At 41.7% G+C, this 21,534-nt stretch overlaps 1 protein-coding gene across 3 annotated transcripts in view; it reads right to left on the minus strand.

The window, feature by feature from the left end:
• CHRDL1 (chordin like 1) overlaps positions 1–21,534 on the minus strand; it is a 48,076-nt gene that overhangs the window by 12,692 nt on the left and 13,850 nt on the right. For 2 of the 3 annotated variants that reach the window (XM_075512830.1, XM_075512832.1), the window contains 3 exons: positions 5,050–5,195; positions 3,951–4,044; positions 75–142 (listed from right to left, as the gene is read on the minus strand). In XM_075512830.1, the coding sequence (XP_075368945.1) occupies positions 75–142; positions 3,951–4,044; positions 5,050–5,195 (308 nt within the window). The remainder of the gene's footprint in view (positions 1–74; positions 143–3,950; positions 4,045–5,049; positions 5,196–21,534) is intronic. The other variant, XM_075512833.1, reaches the window with a different exon arrangement.

The following is a 21,534-nucleotide window of genomic DNA, read 5'->3' on the forward strand; positions in this document are numbered from 1 at the left end:
CTCTTTTTTCCCCAATATACTGGCATGTACAGCACAGCAGGAAAATATGTCTTTAAACTGTAGGTCACACTTACGGCTTCCCTGTTGGCTGGCTGCCGGAAGATATCTCCGTCGGAATGTTCCCATGATAATTCTCCATCTCCTGTACATGAGGCAAAGCAGTATCAGTTAGGGACGTAATTGTGCAACACCTTGGGACATACTTAGGGGAAAAGTCTCATCCAGCTTTACAGCTAAATTTAGGGTGGAGGTTGCATCAGTGTGTAGAAGTGTCAGTCTGCAGTCTGACTTTATTGTACTAGATTCTGTAAAGACCAAAAGGCAAACATTATGCAAACTCAGGATTGAGATTTACGATCAGATTTATGCGGCTTAACAATATGCTATGGGCAAGGTAATTTCCAGCAACCATTTGCTATGTGATCTCAGGCAAAGGAGAGGAGCCATGACTTAGCTTAGCTCACAGAGAAGGCTAAATTGTGTGACCTTCCATCTACTGTGGGCTGAGAGAACCCACAAGCACAGTTACTGTCACTCAACTGACATGTAACTTGACTGAGAATTGAATCCTGAATTACATTTTTGTAGTCAGCTCTGAAGTGTAGCCATTAATAAATAACATTGTATTTTATATAACAAGAAAAAGTAAGCCATATTTTGTCCTGCAAATTTCCTGTCCCCATATCTATGTGGCTGTTTTTCCCTCTTATTTATGCTTCGTTTAATAAAAATTGCTAAGTCACGATTCACCCCCAGGTATGATTATGAACCCGGGAGGTGCTTTCATCTGTTTGTCAAAGACAGACTGTTTCATAAACAGAAGTGATGGCCATGCCCAGTGCATGACTCATTAGACACAGAACAGCAACTCTTCCAGGAAGCCAGGCACATGCAATGACTTATGGCAGGATGTATGAGAAGTTGGCCCACTATGACTGCATCCCATCTAAGCTCATACAATACTCTATTTGCATGTAGAGAGTATGAAATGTTCAGCACTGCTTTTTTGAATCAGGCTGATAAACGTACTACAGAACAAGGCTCATAGCACTAAGGACACTCCTAACAAAGTAAGGAAACTCTGACTTGTCTTTTAAAAGAGAAAAGGTTTTGCTAGAGGGCTTGCGATTTGTGCATGTGATGCAGAAGTAATGAATGCTTTTGAGAATCAATGTGAGGGACTTGCAGAGCCAAGCTCTGGTTCCTCACAGCCAAACATGTGATTCATGGAAAGGAAAGTTGGAAAGAAGAAGAAACCCTCAGTTTCTATTCAGCAATAGTGTCCAGCTGTTTTCTTTGTAAAGACAACTTCATAAATGCAAACATAACTAAGCATAAGCTACAGTGGAAATTATAGCAGGGAAAAATCAGTTCAGGCTAGAGAGAGAATGTGGCTTTAAGAAGTTTTTAGAGACGTATTTAGAGGTGTTCCTTGGTAAGACAAGCCATGGAACTTGAACAGATACCTGATTCTTGGAAAACTTGTACAAGAACAGGAGAAATCATTTAGTGTGGAGGGGAGCTTGGAATTTATCCCAGCCTTGGAATTCAGATACAGGTACAGATAAAACTGCTTTGCTAGTGGCTCAAAGCCTAGCTCTAGATGTGCCAAGCACTGCACTGGAATGCAGAGCAGTACCACCACATCAGGAGCCTTACATTAATGGCACGGATCATGGGCTTGGGTCCTCGAAGCAGGTTAGCTGCTGCAGCAGTAGTAGTGTGTGAAACTGGTCTTGGGAGAGCCATGGTGCTGACGCAGGTATGCCCCCACTTCTGGAGTTAACTCATCCAGATTTAACTCAATCAGATCCATCATGGATCACCACATTAGTCCATACTGTGTATTAGCATTTCATCCTCTATGCAGTTTATGAGAACTTTCCCCTTAACCTAAAGGGACGTTGGATCCTGACATAAATCAGCATCTGAACCACAGTGCTTGGAGCCTTCTCTTGTCAGTAGTAGAGGAATAAATAGGAAAATCAGCAAATTTTAATATATTATGTTAATATATTTGGCCATGCAGGGAGCAGAAACTGACTCACAGTTTCCTCCCCGTGAGCTGTGCTAGATCTTGATGCAAACATTTTGTTCGGGTTTGCATTTCATTAAGAATCACAGAGGGGAAATAAAACAGCTTATGCCATATGGAAAAGGACAAAGTTGATTACAAGATAAATTATCATTTTAACATTTTAAAATACGAGTAATAGACAGTGGAATACATTAAAAAAACCCTGCGTCAGTGGAGACACTGGGTTGTCTCTACTGCATAATCCAATTTAATCGCACCTCTCATATGGAAATTCTAATGAACTTACTTCTCATTAGTGACACTCTCTGGCTGAAGTAACTGATTTCTCCAGCTTCAGGCTAGTTTACAGCATACCTATGTCTGATACTTCGTACTTTGAAAGTCAGTTTGATTTTTGTAACTGGAAGACGTTGTTTCAAATACAGATCAAATAACTATCAGGGAACAGATACCAGAAATCAGATGATTAGCAAGGATTTACTTTAATTAACTGTCAATGTATTACATTTAAAACAGTATATCACTAAATTTCACCCTGGGAAGCCAGGACTATCACCTTGCCTGCTTGAGATCAGAAAGCTTTATAAGCAGTTTGCCTGGCAAAATGTTTCAAGATTTGTAAAGATACTGTGGAGTAACATGGCAAAGCAGCAGAGAATGAGGAACAATCTCCATGCATAGAGATCCTCATCCTTGCTCTGACTGAGCTGATGTATCTGTGCAGCACACAGCATTGCCCTGCCGAGTGATTAGTTCAGGTCCTACATGGTGCCACACTTAAGTTCATTACCACTGCATCTCTGCAGGTTAAGTAGCTTAGACAGCTTGCTGCACTGACATGACTACACAGCTTCTATCCAGGAACTTGTTCCTTCAAAGCGTGCTGTACTACCTCTGCATCATGCTGCAGTATTAAGCACTGATGCACTCTGAAGTACCCTCTTTTTTGGCTCGGCCCCTTCACCGCTCAGAGCTTTTGGTCCAGCGTGTGTACTCAGTAAACTCCTTAGGTCAGGGACTGTGGGACTATGCTAGTTTGTGTTTCACAGCTCTAGCACCACAGGCAAAATTATACAACCGACAGTATAATACTCCTTATTTTTACCATGCAATAGTACTGAGTTCAAACAAGCAGAATCTCAAAAGGATATAGGTGCACAAAGGTGCAAGCAGGAGAGTTTTTCAAAGCAGCCTGGCATCAGTGATACCAATAGTGTCACTTCTGAAAACCATAGGTAGCTTTAGGTGCTTATCTGCACCTTTGAGAACTGGCCATAGGTGCTTAGATACCCTAGAAGTGGTGACTCAAATGCCACAATACTAATAGTGAGATAAAATACATTCAAAAATTCACAGACATTTAGACGGGTTTTTAGGCAGACATTTAGGTTTAGACATTCAGAAAGGCTGGGAAGGCCCCTAGAATCAAGTCCCCTATGTGTACAAGATCTAAAATGCAATTGCTAGTAAAATACTAAAGTCACCTGAGTATAGATTGACACCTAATTTAAACTGGAGTAATTTGCCTTACCCTCTGAATTGAAATTCTTGTGTCTTGCATAACTTGAGCAGGTCTGGTAACCTGTCAGATAGAAACTTGTCTTTTATTGCAAAGCTTTTCTACCCAGAACAATGGCAGCTATTTCAATACATCATTTGAAGCCTTGATTTACCTCACTCTGGGGATGCAACTTTATGATCAGTGCATTCTCTCCTTGTTTCAATTTACAAAAACAAAGCTAGCAATGTTACCCAGCTGGAATTTGAGGTTTAATTTCCCAACGTGCATTGGATTGTAAGTACATGGGAAACTTGCAGGTAGCTGAGTGACAGTGCTGGTGCACAGACAGGGCTCTGACAGGGGAAGGAGTAAATTCAGAGCCTGTCCTTCTGTGGTTGTACTCAAACTTACCTCTGCAAACTGGACAGCAGGACTCCGGAACAGAAACTGGGAAAGAGCAAGTTAATTTGGGACAAGTCTTCAACCCACAGTACACATTTCCTTCCTGCCAGTAAAACACAAGGAGAATTTAGAAGGAGTCATCAATTCGTCTGGTACTGTACATGCATTTTTTATGGACATGCTTAAATCTAGTATGTGTGTTTACACAAATGCCACTCTAGTATGCAAAAGCAGAATATTAGACCAATGAAAAGTCTGAATAGCTTTTTTAAAATTTGTTGTCACACAGATGAAGGTCCCTTTCTTTAAAAAAATGGGGAAAAGGGAAGAGGTAGAAGTGTGTGGGGAGAAGAACTGCAGTTATTGTAGGCTGAAAAGGTACCTGAAATCGGTACTAAAATCACGCAGTGTAAATTTCTGCACACACACCCCCCTCCGTTGCGTCTTATCATTGAACTGGAGGAATAGCTTAGCAGTAACTAGAAGTCATAAAGTCTGTTCAGCACTTGGCCTGTTAAATTTGTAGTTCATGTAGAATATGATGATGATTTGATCAGAGGATGTCTAGAGTTGCCAATACTTGATACTGAAGAGCTGGCTGGATTGAGAGGGATGTTTCGATTCAGACACTGGCTCTGAAGAGTCACTGGGTGACTGCTCAAATATACTGGATTTGAATTGGTGACATCTCTGTGGCCCAGTGCCAGTTTACAGAGCTGTCCACTCCCAGCCTGTGGGGCTCTTTACTTATCAGCTCAGTCCAAATGAATTCAGTTTCAGTCAGTGGCTTAGTGCTACATTTTCCAGTCAGGTTGAAATGAAATATTCTATATATGCCAAGTAGCAATATTTTACCTGCTGCCTCTACACTGTAAGCTCACTTACAGCAGATGCTTGACAGGGTAAGCTTTGTCCACTGTGTTTGAGTAAGAGGTAGCCTGGCATTTACCAGGCGCTGCAGACGGGCTCTGAGCACTCTCATGAGTTTCAGCATTAATTCTCAATTCCCAGCCTTTGCTATGTATTGCTTATATTTCAGTGTCATGTCTTCTGGAAAGGAGAAATGAAGCACTGACAGAGCAGGGCTCTGTCAAATCATGTTACTTACTGAGCAGCTGCACTGGGCACACTGGTTTGCTTGCCTGTTTTGGAAAAGCCCCTCTGCCACAAACATTTCACCATGATGATAGGTGGTGCCATTGTATTCACAGGATTTCCCGGTGATTTTGCTGCTTACTGAGAAAAGGGAGTCTTCTGGAAGCAATGGGAAAGGAACACTTCATGCAAATGTTCTTGACAACTCGCAATATCACAAATACAGGGGAGGAGAAGCTTCCCTTCTCCCTCATTTCTCTTTATTATAATAAAAGGACAGGTTTTGTTATGCTACAAAGTATAAGTGATATTCTCATGCTGCTATTTTGCTGAACTTTAATAATTCACACTTTGAGTTGACTGTCCCAGTTAATCTTAGGATGTTGATGATCAACTGCAATGCCAGCACTGATGGCCATGTCTCATGGTGCTGTATTTTCTCTTGCTCTGTCTGCTGTAGCATTTGGTATTAGGATAGGTAGGTGCAGTTACGTGCCCACTTGTTATATTTACATGACTTCTCATGCTTTAATGTAGAGGGCATTAGGTCCTGTATACACACAGAATCCCACTATCAATAGCACTGGTCTAGCATGGTTTCCCCCTTCTTAGTACTGGTATCATTTTATTAATGATTTGTAGTGTTGTAGCCCATAGAAGACTTAGTTGCAGGTTAGCAGGTTATGCCATAGGGCATGCATGATGCCGCTTCCATGCCATCCACAGGCACAAACATTCTGGTAGAGGAGCAGTGACACTGATGATGGAACTGTGTCAGGAGAAAACTATGTACTATGTAAGTGTTTGTTGCTAGCGGCCTTCACAGTTTGTTGCTCCTGTTGTTTTCAAAATGGGCAAAACTTGTCAAAGGCAGACTTCAAAAGCCACCCAAAAGCTGATTTTTCTCTTACATGCATCTTAATGTCAGATGTGCAAACGAGTGCATTTTGCTTGCAGAACTCCGTGCATATGACAAAGTGCACAAGATGGCAGTGTCAATTCAACCCTGACACCTCCTGTTCCAACTCAAGATCATATCGAGTTCTGCACCACATGGGTTAAATTTCCTTCTACGACATAAAGCTATCCATACCTTATGTTAAAACATCCCCTAGATTGTTTAACTATTAACAGTTGACAAACTGTGCAAAGGGATTATACTTTACCTAGGAAATGGAAGTCACTTGATACCTATTGGGCAGTGAATCTGGCACTATACATTTACATTCACATGAATTTAGCATCTCAGCATGGGAAGAGGCATTTTGAACAAGAGCTCTATGGAAGTAACAGTGGAGCGTTTGTTCTCTGGAGCCCGAATCACTGCAAATTTCTAGGAATGCAGCTGAAATTTCATTCAGTGGGTTTGGGCTTTCATGTAAAAGAAACCTGACCTGAAAATTCAGGTTTTGCTGTAGCCCCTTTCATTATCTATCAGATAAACCTGGGGAGGTTTTTTTGTGAAACTGTGCCACCACAGAATGCACATTTTTCCACGGGGGGCTCAAGTGAAAGAGCACTTTTCTGCTGGCATGCACTGGCATTAAACGCTGACATTTAGAGTTTTCCATAAAAGTATGCATTTAGTTACATTGGTCCATCAAATATTAATAATGTTTTGAATGGTAAATGTAAAATCTGCCTGTGGAACATACATATACTGCAGTATTTGAGAGCCTAGTGGGTCAGCAAAGAACATTCTGCAGAAGAATGGCAGGAGAAGTTAGGCATGTAGGGTTCCTTGCCTGACATTTCATTTCTCTTCGAGAGACAGACATGGTATTTGCACTTCCTCCTCTGAAGCACCAAATACATCATTATTTCAGTGCAATCAAGGGTGTCCAATGATACCTTTCCAAAATCTTATAAATAGTAGAGAGCTTTCACAACACCTGTGCTTGGCATAGAAATGCAGTGCTTTTGGCACTTTCTGTATGGTTTGCTAGTACTACACATTCTGGAATGGCAACATGTATGCTTTAATTAAGACACATCCTTTGAAAGTCATCAGCAAAAAATTCAAGTGACAAATTCAGCTACTGTCCCATTAGGCACAAATACTGGAAAACATGAATAAAGAGGCACTTCTCAGGACTGTGCTACCTCCCTAAACTTATGTCACCATAGTTTCTTGGGCTTTCCAAGAGTCTTCCCATGGAAAGCAGAAAGAGAGATTGCCAAACCCTTAGTTATCCCCTTGCCCCTTAGGCAACTGGAAGAGCAGGAGAACTGGAAAGAAATGAAAATGAAAGGAGAAATGAAAGGAGAATACAGATGGTTCTTGTCTGGATATGAGGCCCTGTTCATGCAGACTCTGCAGGACATTGCTGTGCCCATGTGGGACGCCTGTCCAAAAGCAGTGTTTGGCTTGTGGTCTGACATTTGCAAAGACCAATACTTGAATGACTCATCGTGACTCTTCAGAGTATTGGATGAAGAGAGTAAATTTTACTGCAGACGTACCTTGGTATGTGCCACATTGTTCAGATCACTATGAAATCACCAAATGCCTTTAAACTGTGGCTTCTAAATAAGGGAAGGAGGATGGTGAAACTTTTATTGCTTGGAAAATGACAGTGGAGAGTTGCAGTAGGTAGTTGTTTCCATCTATATTTCTTTTAAGTTGATCATAGAAGTTAGGCCTGTAACAGCTAAACCATAACATGCAGCCCAAAACACATGTACATCTGCCTGTCTTTGGAATACGGGATGAAATTCTACTGCTATTTTGAAGGCTTATTTGATGAAATAATTACAAGAAAAGTCACTTTCAATTACAGGGAATAAGACCATGGTTTAGGTCCTATGCTGCACATACCTATGCATATGATTATCTTTTAGCACACTAAGTGAATAGGCCTATTTGGTTGCATAAAATAAGGTTTAGAAGAAGTTTTCAGATCAAGACGACATTACTGTTATTGCAAAAAAATACATACAGTCATGTATCAGAAACAGCATATTGGAGACCGCGACTGATCCTCTCCAAACACAGCATCTGTCTAAAACTGCAAGGAAGCTTTGTTTATATTGCATGTCTAAATATAACTTCTGTCTGGTGCAGTTTCTCTCTCTCTGTCTTTGCTAATGTGTGACTTTCTACAGCTAGGACTTGCCTTGGTTTCTTTTCTAGTGCTCTTTAAATCATGGCTAATTAGAGGAGTTCAGACTCCCTCATGATATCATATTCTCCTGTAGAATGTGAAATTAGAGTCATTGTGGATTGTTTTAATAAGTGCCAGGTTTGAACTTTGCAAAAGCTTGGCATTAATATTGATATCAGCATGCATTATTCTGTGCCTTAGTTAAGATATGTTAGAATTAGATTAATTACATTGCTCAAAGCTCTATTTGTAAACCTTGCTCCCTAATCAGGATTGTTCCCAAAGCTTTATCTGGCATTTTAATGGTGCTGACTAACATTGCTTTAATTAGCTGCCTCTGTAAAGTACCAGGCAAACCATCTGTGTGAATCCTTTTAATTAACTGGGTTCAGTCTGAGCTTTTCTTTCTGGCATTCATAGCATGTCAGTGGAAGCAATATAAAACATATAGGGTAAAGATGTTATAGCATCAATCGAAAAGGAAGTGTCTTTGTTTCTGTGGTTGGCATTTATTCTCTAAGGGCTCAGACTTCAGTATAGAAGTTGACAGGCCATGCTTACATTTGCCTGCAATTTTAGCGCGATCAAGACAAGACCATGAGTTAGCAATATGGATAGCACTGATTTATCACCAACATTAGCATCAGGTAATGGCAGGGGGCTAAGATGTGCAACCTAGGCTTCATGTGACTTGATATGGATTTGAACTTATCCTGTAAGTAGCTTTAAAGGTTGAACCTGGCTGAAGAAATCTTTCAGGTTTTACAAACAGGCAACAGAATACTACTGTATCAAAAATGGATTAGCTTCAAAACAATTATTTTTTTAAAAGCAACTGGAGACTATGGTGGCTATGCTTGAATTCTTATATCCAAGCATTCCTCTCTTCTGAACATGGGATTCTGTCCGGCTTCTGTTGTCTACCTAGGCTGTTTTTCACTAGCGTACCATACACGCAAGCTAAATCCTAGCCTCAATGAAGCTGACAGGAAGGTCTCCTGCAGGATTCAGCCTAGGTGCTTGCTCGAACTATGTTTGAGATGCTTGTACTAGGAAGAACTGTTGATCTATACAAACAAGCTTTGTATCAATTCAGATCTGTAGTACAGCCTGATACAAAAGTTCACTATGAACTAGAACTGCATGTAGTTAGTTCACTCCATGAACTGTAGTCCATTTGACAGGGCGTGTGAAGAGACAGTATGGCAAAAAGTTACCATGAAGGGATGCTAACTTAGTGTGAAGTGCAGCACTAATGCTTTCCTGATAGTCTGACAAAACAGAGTTAGATATGAATTTGATAAACCACAGATATTTTATGGAAATTTTCTGGTTTAGTAGAATCTACCCAATCACAGATTTTTCATGGAAACCTGCCTGCATTCCTGATGGTCTGCCCATGACTTGGGGTTTCCAAGGGCCAAGGTTTGGGGGCAGCCATACTACGTACAGAGACCAGGGCTTCCTGACTTCTGGAGCTTTCCAGTCTCCTGGGAGAAACAGGTGCTGTGTCACATGGACCACAGTCAGTTTTGGGAACACCATCTTTTAGCTTTTTCTGTTTACCACTATTCCTTCTGGGATTGTTATAAAAGCTTGGTCCTGAGATGCTTTACCCTTACTTGGATATGGAGCAGAAGAGCCTCAGTTATCTGCAACTAATCCCTTGAATGGCTTAGACAAATTCCACAGGCAGTTCCTGGTGTTTGAAACAGTGGTAACTTCTGTAAAAGTATTTATGTGCGGAGACTGAAAAGCAGTAACTGGCTGTGAGCAAACTAGCCTTCTGGGAAATGATACTGTAGGGTGACTTACTTGAGGAAGGGCTTTAGGATCCAGGCCTTACTACAGTCAATTAAGTTTTCACTTTGGATTCTTCTGGATAAAGTCAGGAGGTACGGGTACAATTGCTAACAAACAATTTTAGGACACTAACAAACTGGCAAAACCACCTCAGACTCAGTACAGTCATGGCATGATAACCAGTGAGGTATTTATGATGTGACATCTGACCTTCAAGACAAGATCAGTTCCTTTTGGGTGGCCTTCGCCACTGTGGACAATGAGACCAAGCATCTTGGCTTTCTGAAAGTCCTCGTGCCAAGTTTTACTGATCTGCAACCAGTAATAGGTTGAAGTGGTAAGCGAGTGTACTCCCGAAATGGAGACTGTACAGATTGGACGAAGAAGGTGTTCAGGCAAAGTTCGTGCTGCTGCGTATCTCCCAGCAGGGTCTGTTAGGACCCTGCACAGCACCTCAGTAAGGGTCTGTGGGTTTTTATTGCATCTCTACGAGATACTTTCTTGTACAATATTCTGGCCATTCTTGTTAGTACTTAACTTAACACTCTCACTATTGCTTATTTTAGTATCAGAACATCTGGCAAGGATCATTTTTTAAAAATCCTACAGACTCTTGGCTTGCTGACTTAGAAACTATTTTTAAACTGCAACATTCGGTATCACCTAGTGTCATTTACTGAAAAAGATGTGCTTTTAACATCAAGCAGAAATGCTAGGCGCTCAGCCTGGCTTGGTTTTTGCAGTTTGTCTGTTTTATTAACCACCCTTATAAAAACAATCAAGTGCTAAACAATATGAAATTAATCATGAGGTCTAAATGCCTTAAGAAACTTACCATACTGGGAACTGTTCTGCAGATAGTCTCTCTGGTCTTTTGTAAGTAGACAGATGATAGATTATGAATTTGAATCCAGAGAGGATTTTATGAAACTTGTTTTCTGAATCAACACAGAGCATAAGCATGTACAGACCAAGAGACTGAGGATTTGTTTTAGAACCCTATTCACTAGACAAGCAATTGAATTCCACTATAATTCTGGGACAACTGTTTGCATTGACATCTCTCCTGCATATTCACTTGCATTCCCAGCGAGTTTTGCTACTTACTGAACACAACTGGGAGAGTCAGTTTAGTTGCAACAGGTACTTCAAAGCTCTCTAGCCTGTATCCTGGTGCAGGCAACTGTCTTTGGACACCAGCTAACTGGTCATCTCACATGCTGCTTCTGTACAGAGATCAGGTCACCCCAAATTGTAACATAACATCATGTGAGGCCATATTACTTACCTTGACATTCAAAATTGGCATAAGAATTGCAGGTTAACTATTCAGAAGCAACACATAAGAGCAATTATGCAGGTCAAAATAAAACATTCTTGGAAGCAACACATAAAGAGCAATTATGCAGGTCAAAATAAAACATTCTTGGAAGCAACACATAAAGAGCAATTATGCAGGTCAAAATAAAACATTCTTGGAAATGTGCAGATCACGGGCATTTCTAATGCCAAAGGGGAACATGACTAGAGTATGAGAGTACTTCTCCCTGTTTTGCTTATTGAAAATTTTATGAAACCTGAACCAGCTTAGGTACACACACTGTCCAACACAAGTGGGCAGCACTTTGATGACCTGGCATCTGTTTTTGGAAAACTGTTTGCTTGGATAGGAGTTGCACATACCCCTAGGTCTCCTTATTAAAAAAATATTGTTAATTCTCCTCCTTCATGCAGTCCAGATCTTCTCCCTACAAGCAAAATCATTCTCTAGGGTACCATACACATAAGTCAGTCGAGAGATACACGGATGATTCTTGCTTATTGAGTCTTTTTACTGGTGTTTTTCATAGCGATGTTAAAGGCTAACACAAGAGGCTTCAGGTTCCACTGTGAAGGATTAATTCTAGGAGGCCCCAAAATACTAACTGAAGTAGTCTGGAATAATAGTAATGGGATAACTTATTCATGTGCAGAAAATTACATTTCTGGATAAAAACCTGCAGGTGGAGTTACAATTTACAAAGTGGGTTGAAAAAAATCCAGGCAGCAATGTAAAATAAAATGCTAACCTGCACTGACTGCAATTCATGCGAGGAGCTGCAAGCAAGAAATGCAGGGAGGAGAGAGTTGCAGATAAGATGTTGGATGCTTTATTTATGTTATGCACCTTGTTACCTCTCTAGCTTTCTTCAGCTGCTCCCAGAATTCAGGCTGCAGTTGCCAAAGGCCAACCACAATGTAAAAAATGCTGTGTTTTCCTCCACCACTGAAATGTGGTTTCAACATGAAACAGGCTGTCACCCACAGGAGCTGTGCATCTGTCTTACAATGGAATTCACTTTGTGTTTGTGCATGGGACAAGATTTCCCCAAATTAGCTAGCCTGAGTACTACCATTCATAGCAACAGCTCTATCCTAAGCCAGACACATGCAGAGTAGGAACTGTGCCTCCCACTCGAACTTTCAGCTTTTATCTGAAAGCGGAGCCAGGACTGGCAGCAGCAAAAACAGTTCTTGTCTTTTTTTGTCAAACACCCATGACAATGGGCTGACTCATGGATCTTGGGTTTTTTTAATTCCTGGTACAGAATCTTTAAAACTTTAAGGGTAACAATAAACCCTAAGGTCCCACCTTGCATGTGTTGAACAGCATCTTTTACACCACAATATAGATTAGTCCCTTTCTTTCAAATTGGTCCCAGTGAAGCCAGGGAATGAATTCTGGAAGGAAGTACTCCTCAGTGACTAAGTCTGGAGACTAGGACTAAGTAAACAAGGTGTAACATTTTAATTTCAATTTTGGGGCAGCAATATTGAAAATTAATGCAAAGCACATGAGCTGTGCTTTGGTTCAAAACACTTCCCTTCAGCAAGTAATGCTTTTGCACCTCATGCAGGAGAAACTAAACTAAAAGGAAGGTCCTGACAAACGAAGTGGTGTGCTTCATTCTCGATGGTGTATGCTAGTAACACCCTGTGTCATTGCTACCTGGGGAAAGCAACAGCAAGAGATACATTAGTATCACATTGGATGCCAGCGGGTTTGGACTCGCCTTTGTAGTTGTGCGTGTTTGCTGCCTACTTATCTTTGTGTCACCAAGGACATGTGTATAATACTTGAGAATCTGAAGCTCCTTTGCAGCTGCTACTGACTGCAAGATACAGTCTGGCATCTTACTGAAGCAGGCCCAGAGTGAGTGACTGCAGTTTACTCTTATAGTTAGTTTTGACTGCGCAGCCAGTTGGAACATGTTTGAATCCTCTGTCACCCTGATGCACAGGAGAGAAACACAAAGTGAGTAAATCTAATCACTTTGAAACTCGCTTTTCGAGGGGAGCTGGGCTAAACTCCTCTCTCCAGCTTTAAAATGATATGTGCCTCTTCCTGTTGCTGGAACAGCCATTTTGACAGCTAGATAAGCATGTATACATGTGAACAGTCATGGAGCTGCTCTGATGAACAATATCTGAACTAGCCTCCTTTCACCTAAGGAATCAGAGCTCTGAAAAAGTGGTAATGAGTCCTTTGACCCCTGCTGCCTTGGTGTCTGTGTTCCAAGGGGTTCAGCCAAAGCTCTTCCCAGTCCTGGAAAAATCTAAGTGCTAGTAACATTCCAAGTAAAAGATAAAGAAGCCTGCCTCCAGGCAGAAATCCTTTATGTTAGGCTCTTCCCTCTACTACACATAAACCAATGGAATATGGTTATTATATATAAGAAACAGCTATTCAGTATGAGACACATATTTGGAATGGAGGAATAAATATGTGTTGATAATCTGATCCTTACAGATTCAAAACAGAGCAGCCTAAGACTTAAAGAGGTGAGGGACGCATCCTGCAGAAAGAGATTATGCAGCTTGCTAGGAGAGTGACAGTCAGCGAGATTTTGATCATAGTTATGTTGAATAAATCTGGAACAACTCTGTTGATTGAACTAACCCTGATGCTATGTGTTCAAACCAAACTGTATTTTTTAAAATATTCTTTAAAAAAAGATCCTCATGTTTATATGGGAAAAAGATCACATAAATAATACTCTTCTGTGTTTATGCAATGCATTTCATGCACAAATAGCAGTGCTTTTATATAACACAGAGCACCTGCCTATTTTCCTGCAGTTCCAGTGAAACTAAGGTACAGTGATAACTGTAGGTTTGCTTTGTACCCAGAGATCCAATTAATGCTTATCTTCTGATCCATTTGTACCAGAAGGGCCAGTGCAAAGAACCATATAGCTGGGAATCTGGACGTCCTCATTCTGCCACTGTGGTTCACCTCCCCAAAAAGGCCTTCAGACCAAGAGATGTTCTGTGATCATATTTTGGCCACCTTAGCATGAGTGTGCTACGCTGTGGCTACTTGGTGAGAGGGGCCAAATGCAGAGGGGATAAACAAAACAGAGAAGACAGGGACTCTCTGTATTATAGGCAGCAAGGGACATTGTGGAAGACAAGTGTCACGGTGACCTGGGATAATGCATGCTCTGTTTTTTCCAGAAATTTACCAAACTCTCCTCAGTATCTGTGGAGGCCTCTTGCATACATTTGCCTTGGAAAGGCAGGAAACCTGTCAGTGCCATCGACTCAGATACTACGTATTCAAACTTGAAAGCAAACTTCCAGCTCTTCAAGGAGTTAGTCAATAGGACCCCTGGGAAACTGCCCTCAGGGACAAGGGAGCAGAACGGAGCTGACAGATCTTTAAGGACGCTTTCCAAAGAGTGCAAGAGCTCTCGATCCCCAGGTGTAAGGAATCAGGCAAGGAAGGAAGAGACCAGCATGGCTGAGTCGAGACCTGCTGGTCAAACTAAAGGGCAAGAAGGAAATGCACAGGCAGTGGAAGCAGGGACAGGGATCCTGGGAAGAGTATAGGGACGCTGCCCGGTTGTGTAGGGATGGGGTCAGGAAGGCCAAGGCGCAGATGGAGCTGAACTTGGCAAGGGATGCAAAGAATAATAAGGGCGGCTTCTACAGGTACGTCAGCCAGAAAAGGAAGGTCAAAGAAAGCGTACCCCCCCGATGAGCAAGACTGGCAAACTGGCAACAACTGGGACGAGGAGAAGGCTGAGGTACTCAACAACTTCTTTGCCTCAGTCTTCACTGGCAACCTCTCTTCCCACGCTTCTCCAGGGGATGGACCACAAGACGGGGACTGGGAGACCAAAGCCCCTCCCACTGTAAGAGAGGGTCAGGTTTGTGACCACCTGAGGAACCTGAACATACATAAGTCTATGGGACCTGACGAGATGCACCCCAGAGTCCTGTGGGAACTGGCTGATGTAGCTGCCAAGCCACTGTCCATGATACTTGAAAAGTCATGGCAGTCAGATGAAGTCCCCGGTGACTGGAAAAAGGGAAACATTGCACCCATTTTTAAAAAGGGTAGGAAGGAGGACCCTGGGAACTACCGACCTGTCAGCCTCACCTCTGGGCCTGGGAAGATCATGGAACAGATCCTCCTAGAAGCTATGCTAAGGCACATGGAGGACAGGGAGGGGATTTGAGACAGCCAGCATGGCTTCACCAAGGGCAAGTCCTGCCTGACCAACCTAGTGGCCTTCTATGATGGAGTGACTACATCAGTGGAGATGGGAAGAGCTATGGATGTCGTCTCTCTGGACTTCTGTAAGGCCTTTGACATGGTCCTGCACAAAATCCTTATTTCTAAATTGGAGAGGTATCGATTTGATGGGTGGACTGTTCAGTGGATGAGGAATTGGTTGGATGGTGGCATCTACAGGGTAGTGGTCAATGGCTCAATGTCTGGATGGAGATCAGTGACAAGTGGTGTCCCTCAGGGGTCCATACTGGGACCAGTGCTGTTTAATATCTTCATCAATGATATAGACAGTGGGATTGAGTGCACCCTCAGCAGATTTGCAGATGACACCAAGCTGAGTAGTGCAGTTGACATACCTGAGGGATGGGATGTCATCCAGAGGGACCTGGACAAGCTGGAGAAGTAGACCTGTGTGAACCTCATGAGGTTCAACAAGGTGCAAGGTCCTTCCAACAAGTGCAAGGTCCTGCACTTGGGTCAGGGCAACCCCCAGTATCAATAAAGGCTGGGGGATGAGGGGATCAAGAGCAGCCCTGCGGAGAAGGACTTGGAGGTACTGGTGGATGAAAAGCTGGACATGAGCCATCAGTGTGCGCTCGTAGCCCAGAAAGCCAACCGTATCCTGGGCTGCATCAAAAGCAGCGTGGCCAGCAGGTCAAGGGAGGGGATTCTGCCCCTCTACTCTGCTCTGGTGAGACCCCACCTGCAGTACTGCGTCCAGTTCTGGGGCCCCCAGCACAGGAAAGACATGGACCTGTTGGAGCGGCTCCAGAGAAGGCCACAGAAATGATCAGAGGGCCGGAGCACCTCTCCTATGAAGAAAGGCTGAGAGAGTTGGGGTTGTTCAGCCTGGAGAAGAGAAGGCTCCAGGGAGTCCTTATAGCAGCCTGCCAGTACTTAAACAGGGCTTATAAGAAAGATGGGGACAAACGTTTTAGCAGGGCCTGTTGTGACAGGACAAGGGGCAATGGTTTTAAACTAAAAGAGGGTAGATTCAGGCCAGATATAAGGAAGAAATTTTTTACGATGAGGGTGATGAAGCACTGACACAGGTTGCCCAGAGAGGTGGTAGATGCCCCATCCCTGGAAACATTCAAGGTCAGGTTGGACGGGGCTCTGAGCAACCTGATCTAGTTGAAGATGTCCCTGCTCATTGCAGGGGGGTTGGACTAGATGGCCTTGAAAGGTCCCTTCCAACCCAAACTATTCTATGATTCTGTGATTCTATATTCTGAACCTGCTCCTAGTGTCGCTTTAGGGCTGGACAACTAAACTGAGCCCTGAGTGCCATCAGCGCGTGGTGGGACAAACTGCTATTGCAGACTGGCTGCTGCAAGGTCAAAACCACTAGCTGCTGAAAGGGTACATGTTTTTACCACTATCACGTCAAGAAGGGTAAAACACAAATATTCTAGAGCTACTTCATCACCAGAACTAAATCCTGATTCATCCTCTCATGAGAATACAGGACCCTCAGGCAGAGAAAACCTATTACACTGTTTCAGTGCAAGGTTATCTTCTAGCATGATTTTAAATAACCTTTGTGGCTGGAGGTCCTTGGGGGATTATAGCACAGCATAAGAGAGCAAATGGATTTGTTTCCTATTAAAAATTCCTTTGCTTAATTTCTTCCCTCTACTTTTGTTTCCACTCTACATGAATGTGTCACCTCAAGGTCTGATCTGAAGTCCATTGAACTAAATAGATTTGGAACCTGGCCCAAACACCTACTCTGTGTGGTACAGCATAAAGGCAGTTTCCTCTTTCATCTTCTGTCTCATATTTCTACCATACTCCTTAGCATTTCTAGAGAGGGGACTATATCACAGTCAATAACTGCATCTGTTTTCATAGAAGGCTGAGTCCAAAAACTATCAAAGCTAATAGAAATCTGTTGATTGACAACAGTAGACTGTGGATCAACCCTCAGCCCATCTGCATTTAGCCTTTTCTCTCAGTCATGCATCACGATCCGACTTATTATGAATCTATGATTTAAAGAAACATAGATGATGTGTGAAGGTCCCTTTAAAAACCAACAAAAACAGTGCGACGATGTTGTTTTTAAAGCAATGACTGAAGCTGACAGTAAATTTGGATTGAAAAGTTGTGCACTATCCAAAAACTGCAAACACAAGCTCTAAACAAAATCCATATGTGCCTCTCAGAGGTGCAGGTGTCAAAGATATTAAGCCACAAAAAACTTTACATTAAAATAACTTCAAGGACCAGGTTAAGCTCTAAAAACTCCAAGGTAATTCAGAGTTAATCGCAACAGCTAGTCTTTAATACGGTCAGACGGTAGAAAGTGTATGAAACTCATTGCTTGAAGGAACTAGTAGCACTTTATCTAGACAGTATGAACTTTCATACAGATTCAAGGCAAAGATGTAGTTTCAGTTTAAACATTCAAAAGGCTGTTGGTCATTTTTAGCTTTCTAGGGCTAAAGTCAAGCTCTTCACATTATTTTAATATATTTTCTGCAGCTTAATTTCCTGTCTTTTCTTTTATAGTGGCATAAAAAATTGCCCAGCAAAATTCTGAAGGAGTCATAAAACACTTTCTAGGTTGCTCCATTTTAATTCCTGCTCTAAGGTTGAACTATTATATGAATCTACCAATCACTCTCCCAGCCAAGGAAACAAATTGAGTGAAGCTTTGGTGCATTCTGAATCCTCTCTGAAGCATCTTTGAAGCTCTTGGAAGTTATCTTGGAAAAATTCTGAGCAGCCTACCCTATCATGTCAGTCCAAAGAATGGAAGTTCTAATTCTGTCATCCATGTGGGAAGATACATATTTTTTCAGTGCATTTTGGATGCAGATTTACAGATTCATCATTTGAATTTTTATGGTCAAAAAAGGAGAATGGAAACAAGTGATAACGTCAATCTGGCTGTGATAGCAAACATGCCTTATGAAGCTAGTAACAAAGGCAAATCACAAAACAAACTGAATTATCTGAGCGCACATCAATAGGAAAAAGTTAGACATCTCCCAAGGATGCCTACATCATTATATTTCCAAATCAAATTTGCTTCCAAATAAACAATTTATTTGAACTATCTGACAGCTACCCATTGTTGGGACTATACAAAAAACAGAGCATCTCACTAATCTCTGGTGCTGTGTAATGTTCTGTGAGTCTTTCATATTCCAGATATGAATATCCACCTTGTTTGTATATGTGGAGTAACCATAAACAAGCACAGCGCTGTAATTCTATGGTACCTCCACAGGAACCAAATGCGGACTGGAAAAAATTGAAATTTGTTCTTATCAATAGATAATAGTAAGTAGTTCTCCAGATATTACTATCAGCTGCTGTGTATGTTGGCATACCTTTTCCGCAGTCTCCCGTACTGTGACTGCCGAGAGCTTGGGTCACAGGTTATTTTTAATTTCTTTTTCATTATATGAAAAGTGCAGAGGTGGGCAGTGAAGGCATAGCTACTGGGCCTGCAGGCAGTGCAACAGCATGGATTAAAGGTCTCAAGAGATTCAGATGCTGAGGTAGAGTAACAAGGGAGGGCAGAGGTGAACACTGACGGGGAGCTGAGCATGCAGAATTTCTTCCATGTCACATCAGACATGTGACAAAGTGGGCAGGATGCTGAGAATGTGGCCATTTTTTCTAAAATCTGAGATGTACCTATAGCTCCAAACTCATATTCCTGTCAATGGACTGTTATTTAAGTGCCAACTGTCTATTCCTTGGTGTCAGGAAGACAATCCTTGTAGGACTCAGTTACTAAGGTGGTTATGAACTTGTTAAATACCATGCATCAGTTACAGAATATATAGATTTTATTCTTTGGGTGAACAGTTCAGACAAGCATGGATAATGGTTTCAAATGGTCAAGATTTTCAGGAGTCTAGCTTTTTATATTCTCTTTCAGACAATTCAGCTGCTTCCAGAAGTGTGGATAATGTTGTATGAGCAAAGAATAAAACCAGGAGGACTTTCAAGCTTTGCATTTCATTTGTTAGTGTTGATTATTCCTGAATCTTCCCACTCTTGTATTCCAAAAGTAATTGTATAGAAATCTCTTTCTGCATACTGAGTTTACTTTTTCCTCACTTTTTTAGCACTGTGTTTTGTATGGAGACACTTCCAGGGACTTTCAGTGGTACATGTGGTACACTATGCTGTCACTGATAGATTAGACTTTGTAGGTGACATGTCGGTCAGACATTTGAACTCCTCCAATGCTAATTGTTGATGGCTACAAAAGAGTTGTATGAAGGGAACCCCAGTTATTATAGTGTTGTACTTTCAATACCTAACTTCACTGATGCTTGTGCTGCCTTAGATTTTTTTCATTTGAACATTTTTGCCAAGATTTAGCCATTCTCAATCAGTGACTTACACAGAGATTGTCCTCTTCCATTCCTTAATCCCTGCTAGCTGGAGTGCCCTTCATGTGTCAAGCACAGTGCTCCCATCAGCTGTGTGCAGGAGACTAAGAATTCAGTATCAAAATCACTTACAGGCTGTTGTTTTCCACGAGTGATGGATTTTACAAGATTCCTCCAGAATTTATCAAGTGTTTCATAAAATTACAGCTGTTATTACTCTGTTGTTTTCATCTCACAGACTACATCTAAGCATTTAGGAGGCACCTTTATAAGATGCCTTTTTTTTTATTATTGTCTCAAAATATAGCATGTATCAACCTGCAGTAGCTATAATATTTGCTGCTGTCAAATTTGAATTTCGGAAGAAGAATCATGAAAGAAAGAAATGCTACCTGCATATCATTCTTCGCATGAGAATCTCTCCGTGGCCTTCTTCCTTAATCCTTTCACCATTATATAAGAGAAAGGAAATCACAAGCTCAGAGATTGTTTATCCTGCTGTATGACGAATGGTCTCAAATCTTTTTATGGGGTAAGATAAGTAGTGGGTGTTTTGGCAGCACAGTTCATGAAGAAATTCTGGGGATTCTGCTGCCTGGGGACTTAGGGAATAGAGGGACAGATTAATATACAGAAAGGAAAAGGGTTTTTGTGTTTGCAACTTGTCAGGGTTGAGAACTTTGAAGATCTTTCATGGCAGGGCAGAGATCTGATCTTTTGGACAGTGAAGAGTTCTGAAGTTTCGCAAGTCGTATGTGAAGTCTGGATCCATCCCCAAATTCTCATGAAATACTGAGGTGTTTGAACCATGTGGATTGGTTCAGGCACAACTTTTAGAAGGATGATATGCCCTTTGCCAGGTTACTCATAAAAATTCTTGATCTTGAGTTTTGCTATAATAGTCTGTTTTCAGTCTGGAATTCAGGATATGAAATGTTTCTGACTTCAGTTGCAGAGGTGTAGCATCAGTCAACAGAGATACATTTTACATGGGCGGTAACAACTGTTCTTTTACTAACAGCATGGAAAACAGTATCTGCCCAGTAAGACACCACCTGAATATCTCTTAATATTACCATATTTGTATGTTTTTTTCTCTTTCCTACTCAGGCCTCACACCCATCTATTTAAGGCAATTAAAACTCCTTGTAACTTCAGTGAGATCTGGGCCATGAGTTTCTCACTTAGTGATATGAGAAGCGTAGGTGGTAGCAACAAGAATTGTATAGAGAATGGAAGAGTTGGGCACAATATGCCCTCCTCCATCCCACAAATATTTGTGAAATAGATTGCGTTTTTCTGAATGGAAGGACGAGAAGACTAGAACTGAGAGCGTGGGAGCTCTGGTAGGTGAGCTGGGTAGAACCCAACTCCTCTTCACCAAATTGTTTATTGTATGTGCATTCTGCAGTGGAAAATCATTCCACCAGAGCATTCCAACTGCCCCGGTTAAGATTTTGGTTGTAATTCAGTGCAAGACGCATTGTATTATACACATCCTTCTGTGTTTACATATATGATGTGTATCAGGTCAACAGGTAGTGTACATACTCAGCATCTTGCAAGGCTGAGTCTTTAAGAATATCTACAATACAGAGTGCAGTGTGTTACCTGGAATAGCTCAGTTACTGGAAGGAATTGAGAAAAGGTAGCACTGAGCTCATTGCAGGCGC

Source organism: Mycteria americana, chromosome 10 (genome assembly GCF_035582795.1).
Source record: "Mycteria americana isolate JAX WOST 10 ecotype Jacksonville Zoo and Gardens chromosome 10, USCA_MyAme_1.0, whole genome shotgun sequence".
NCBI classification, from domain to species: Eukaryota; Metazoa; Chordata; class Aves; order Ciconiiformes; family Ciconiidae; genus Mycteria; species Mycteria americana.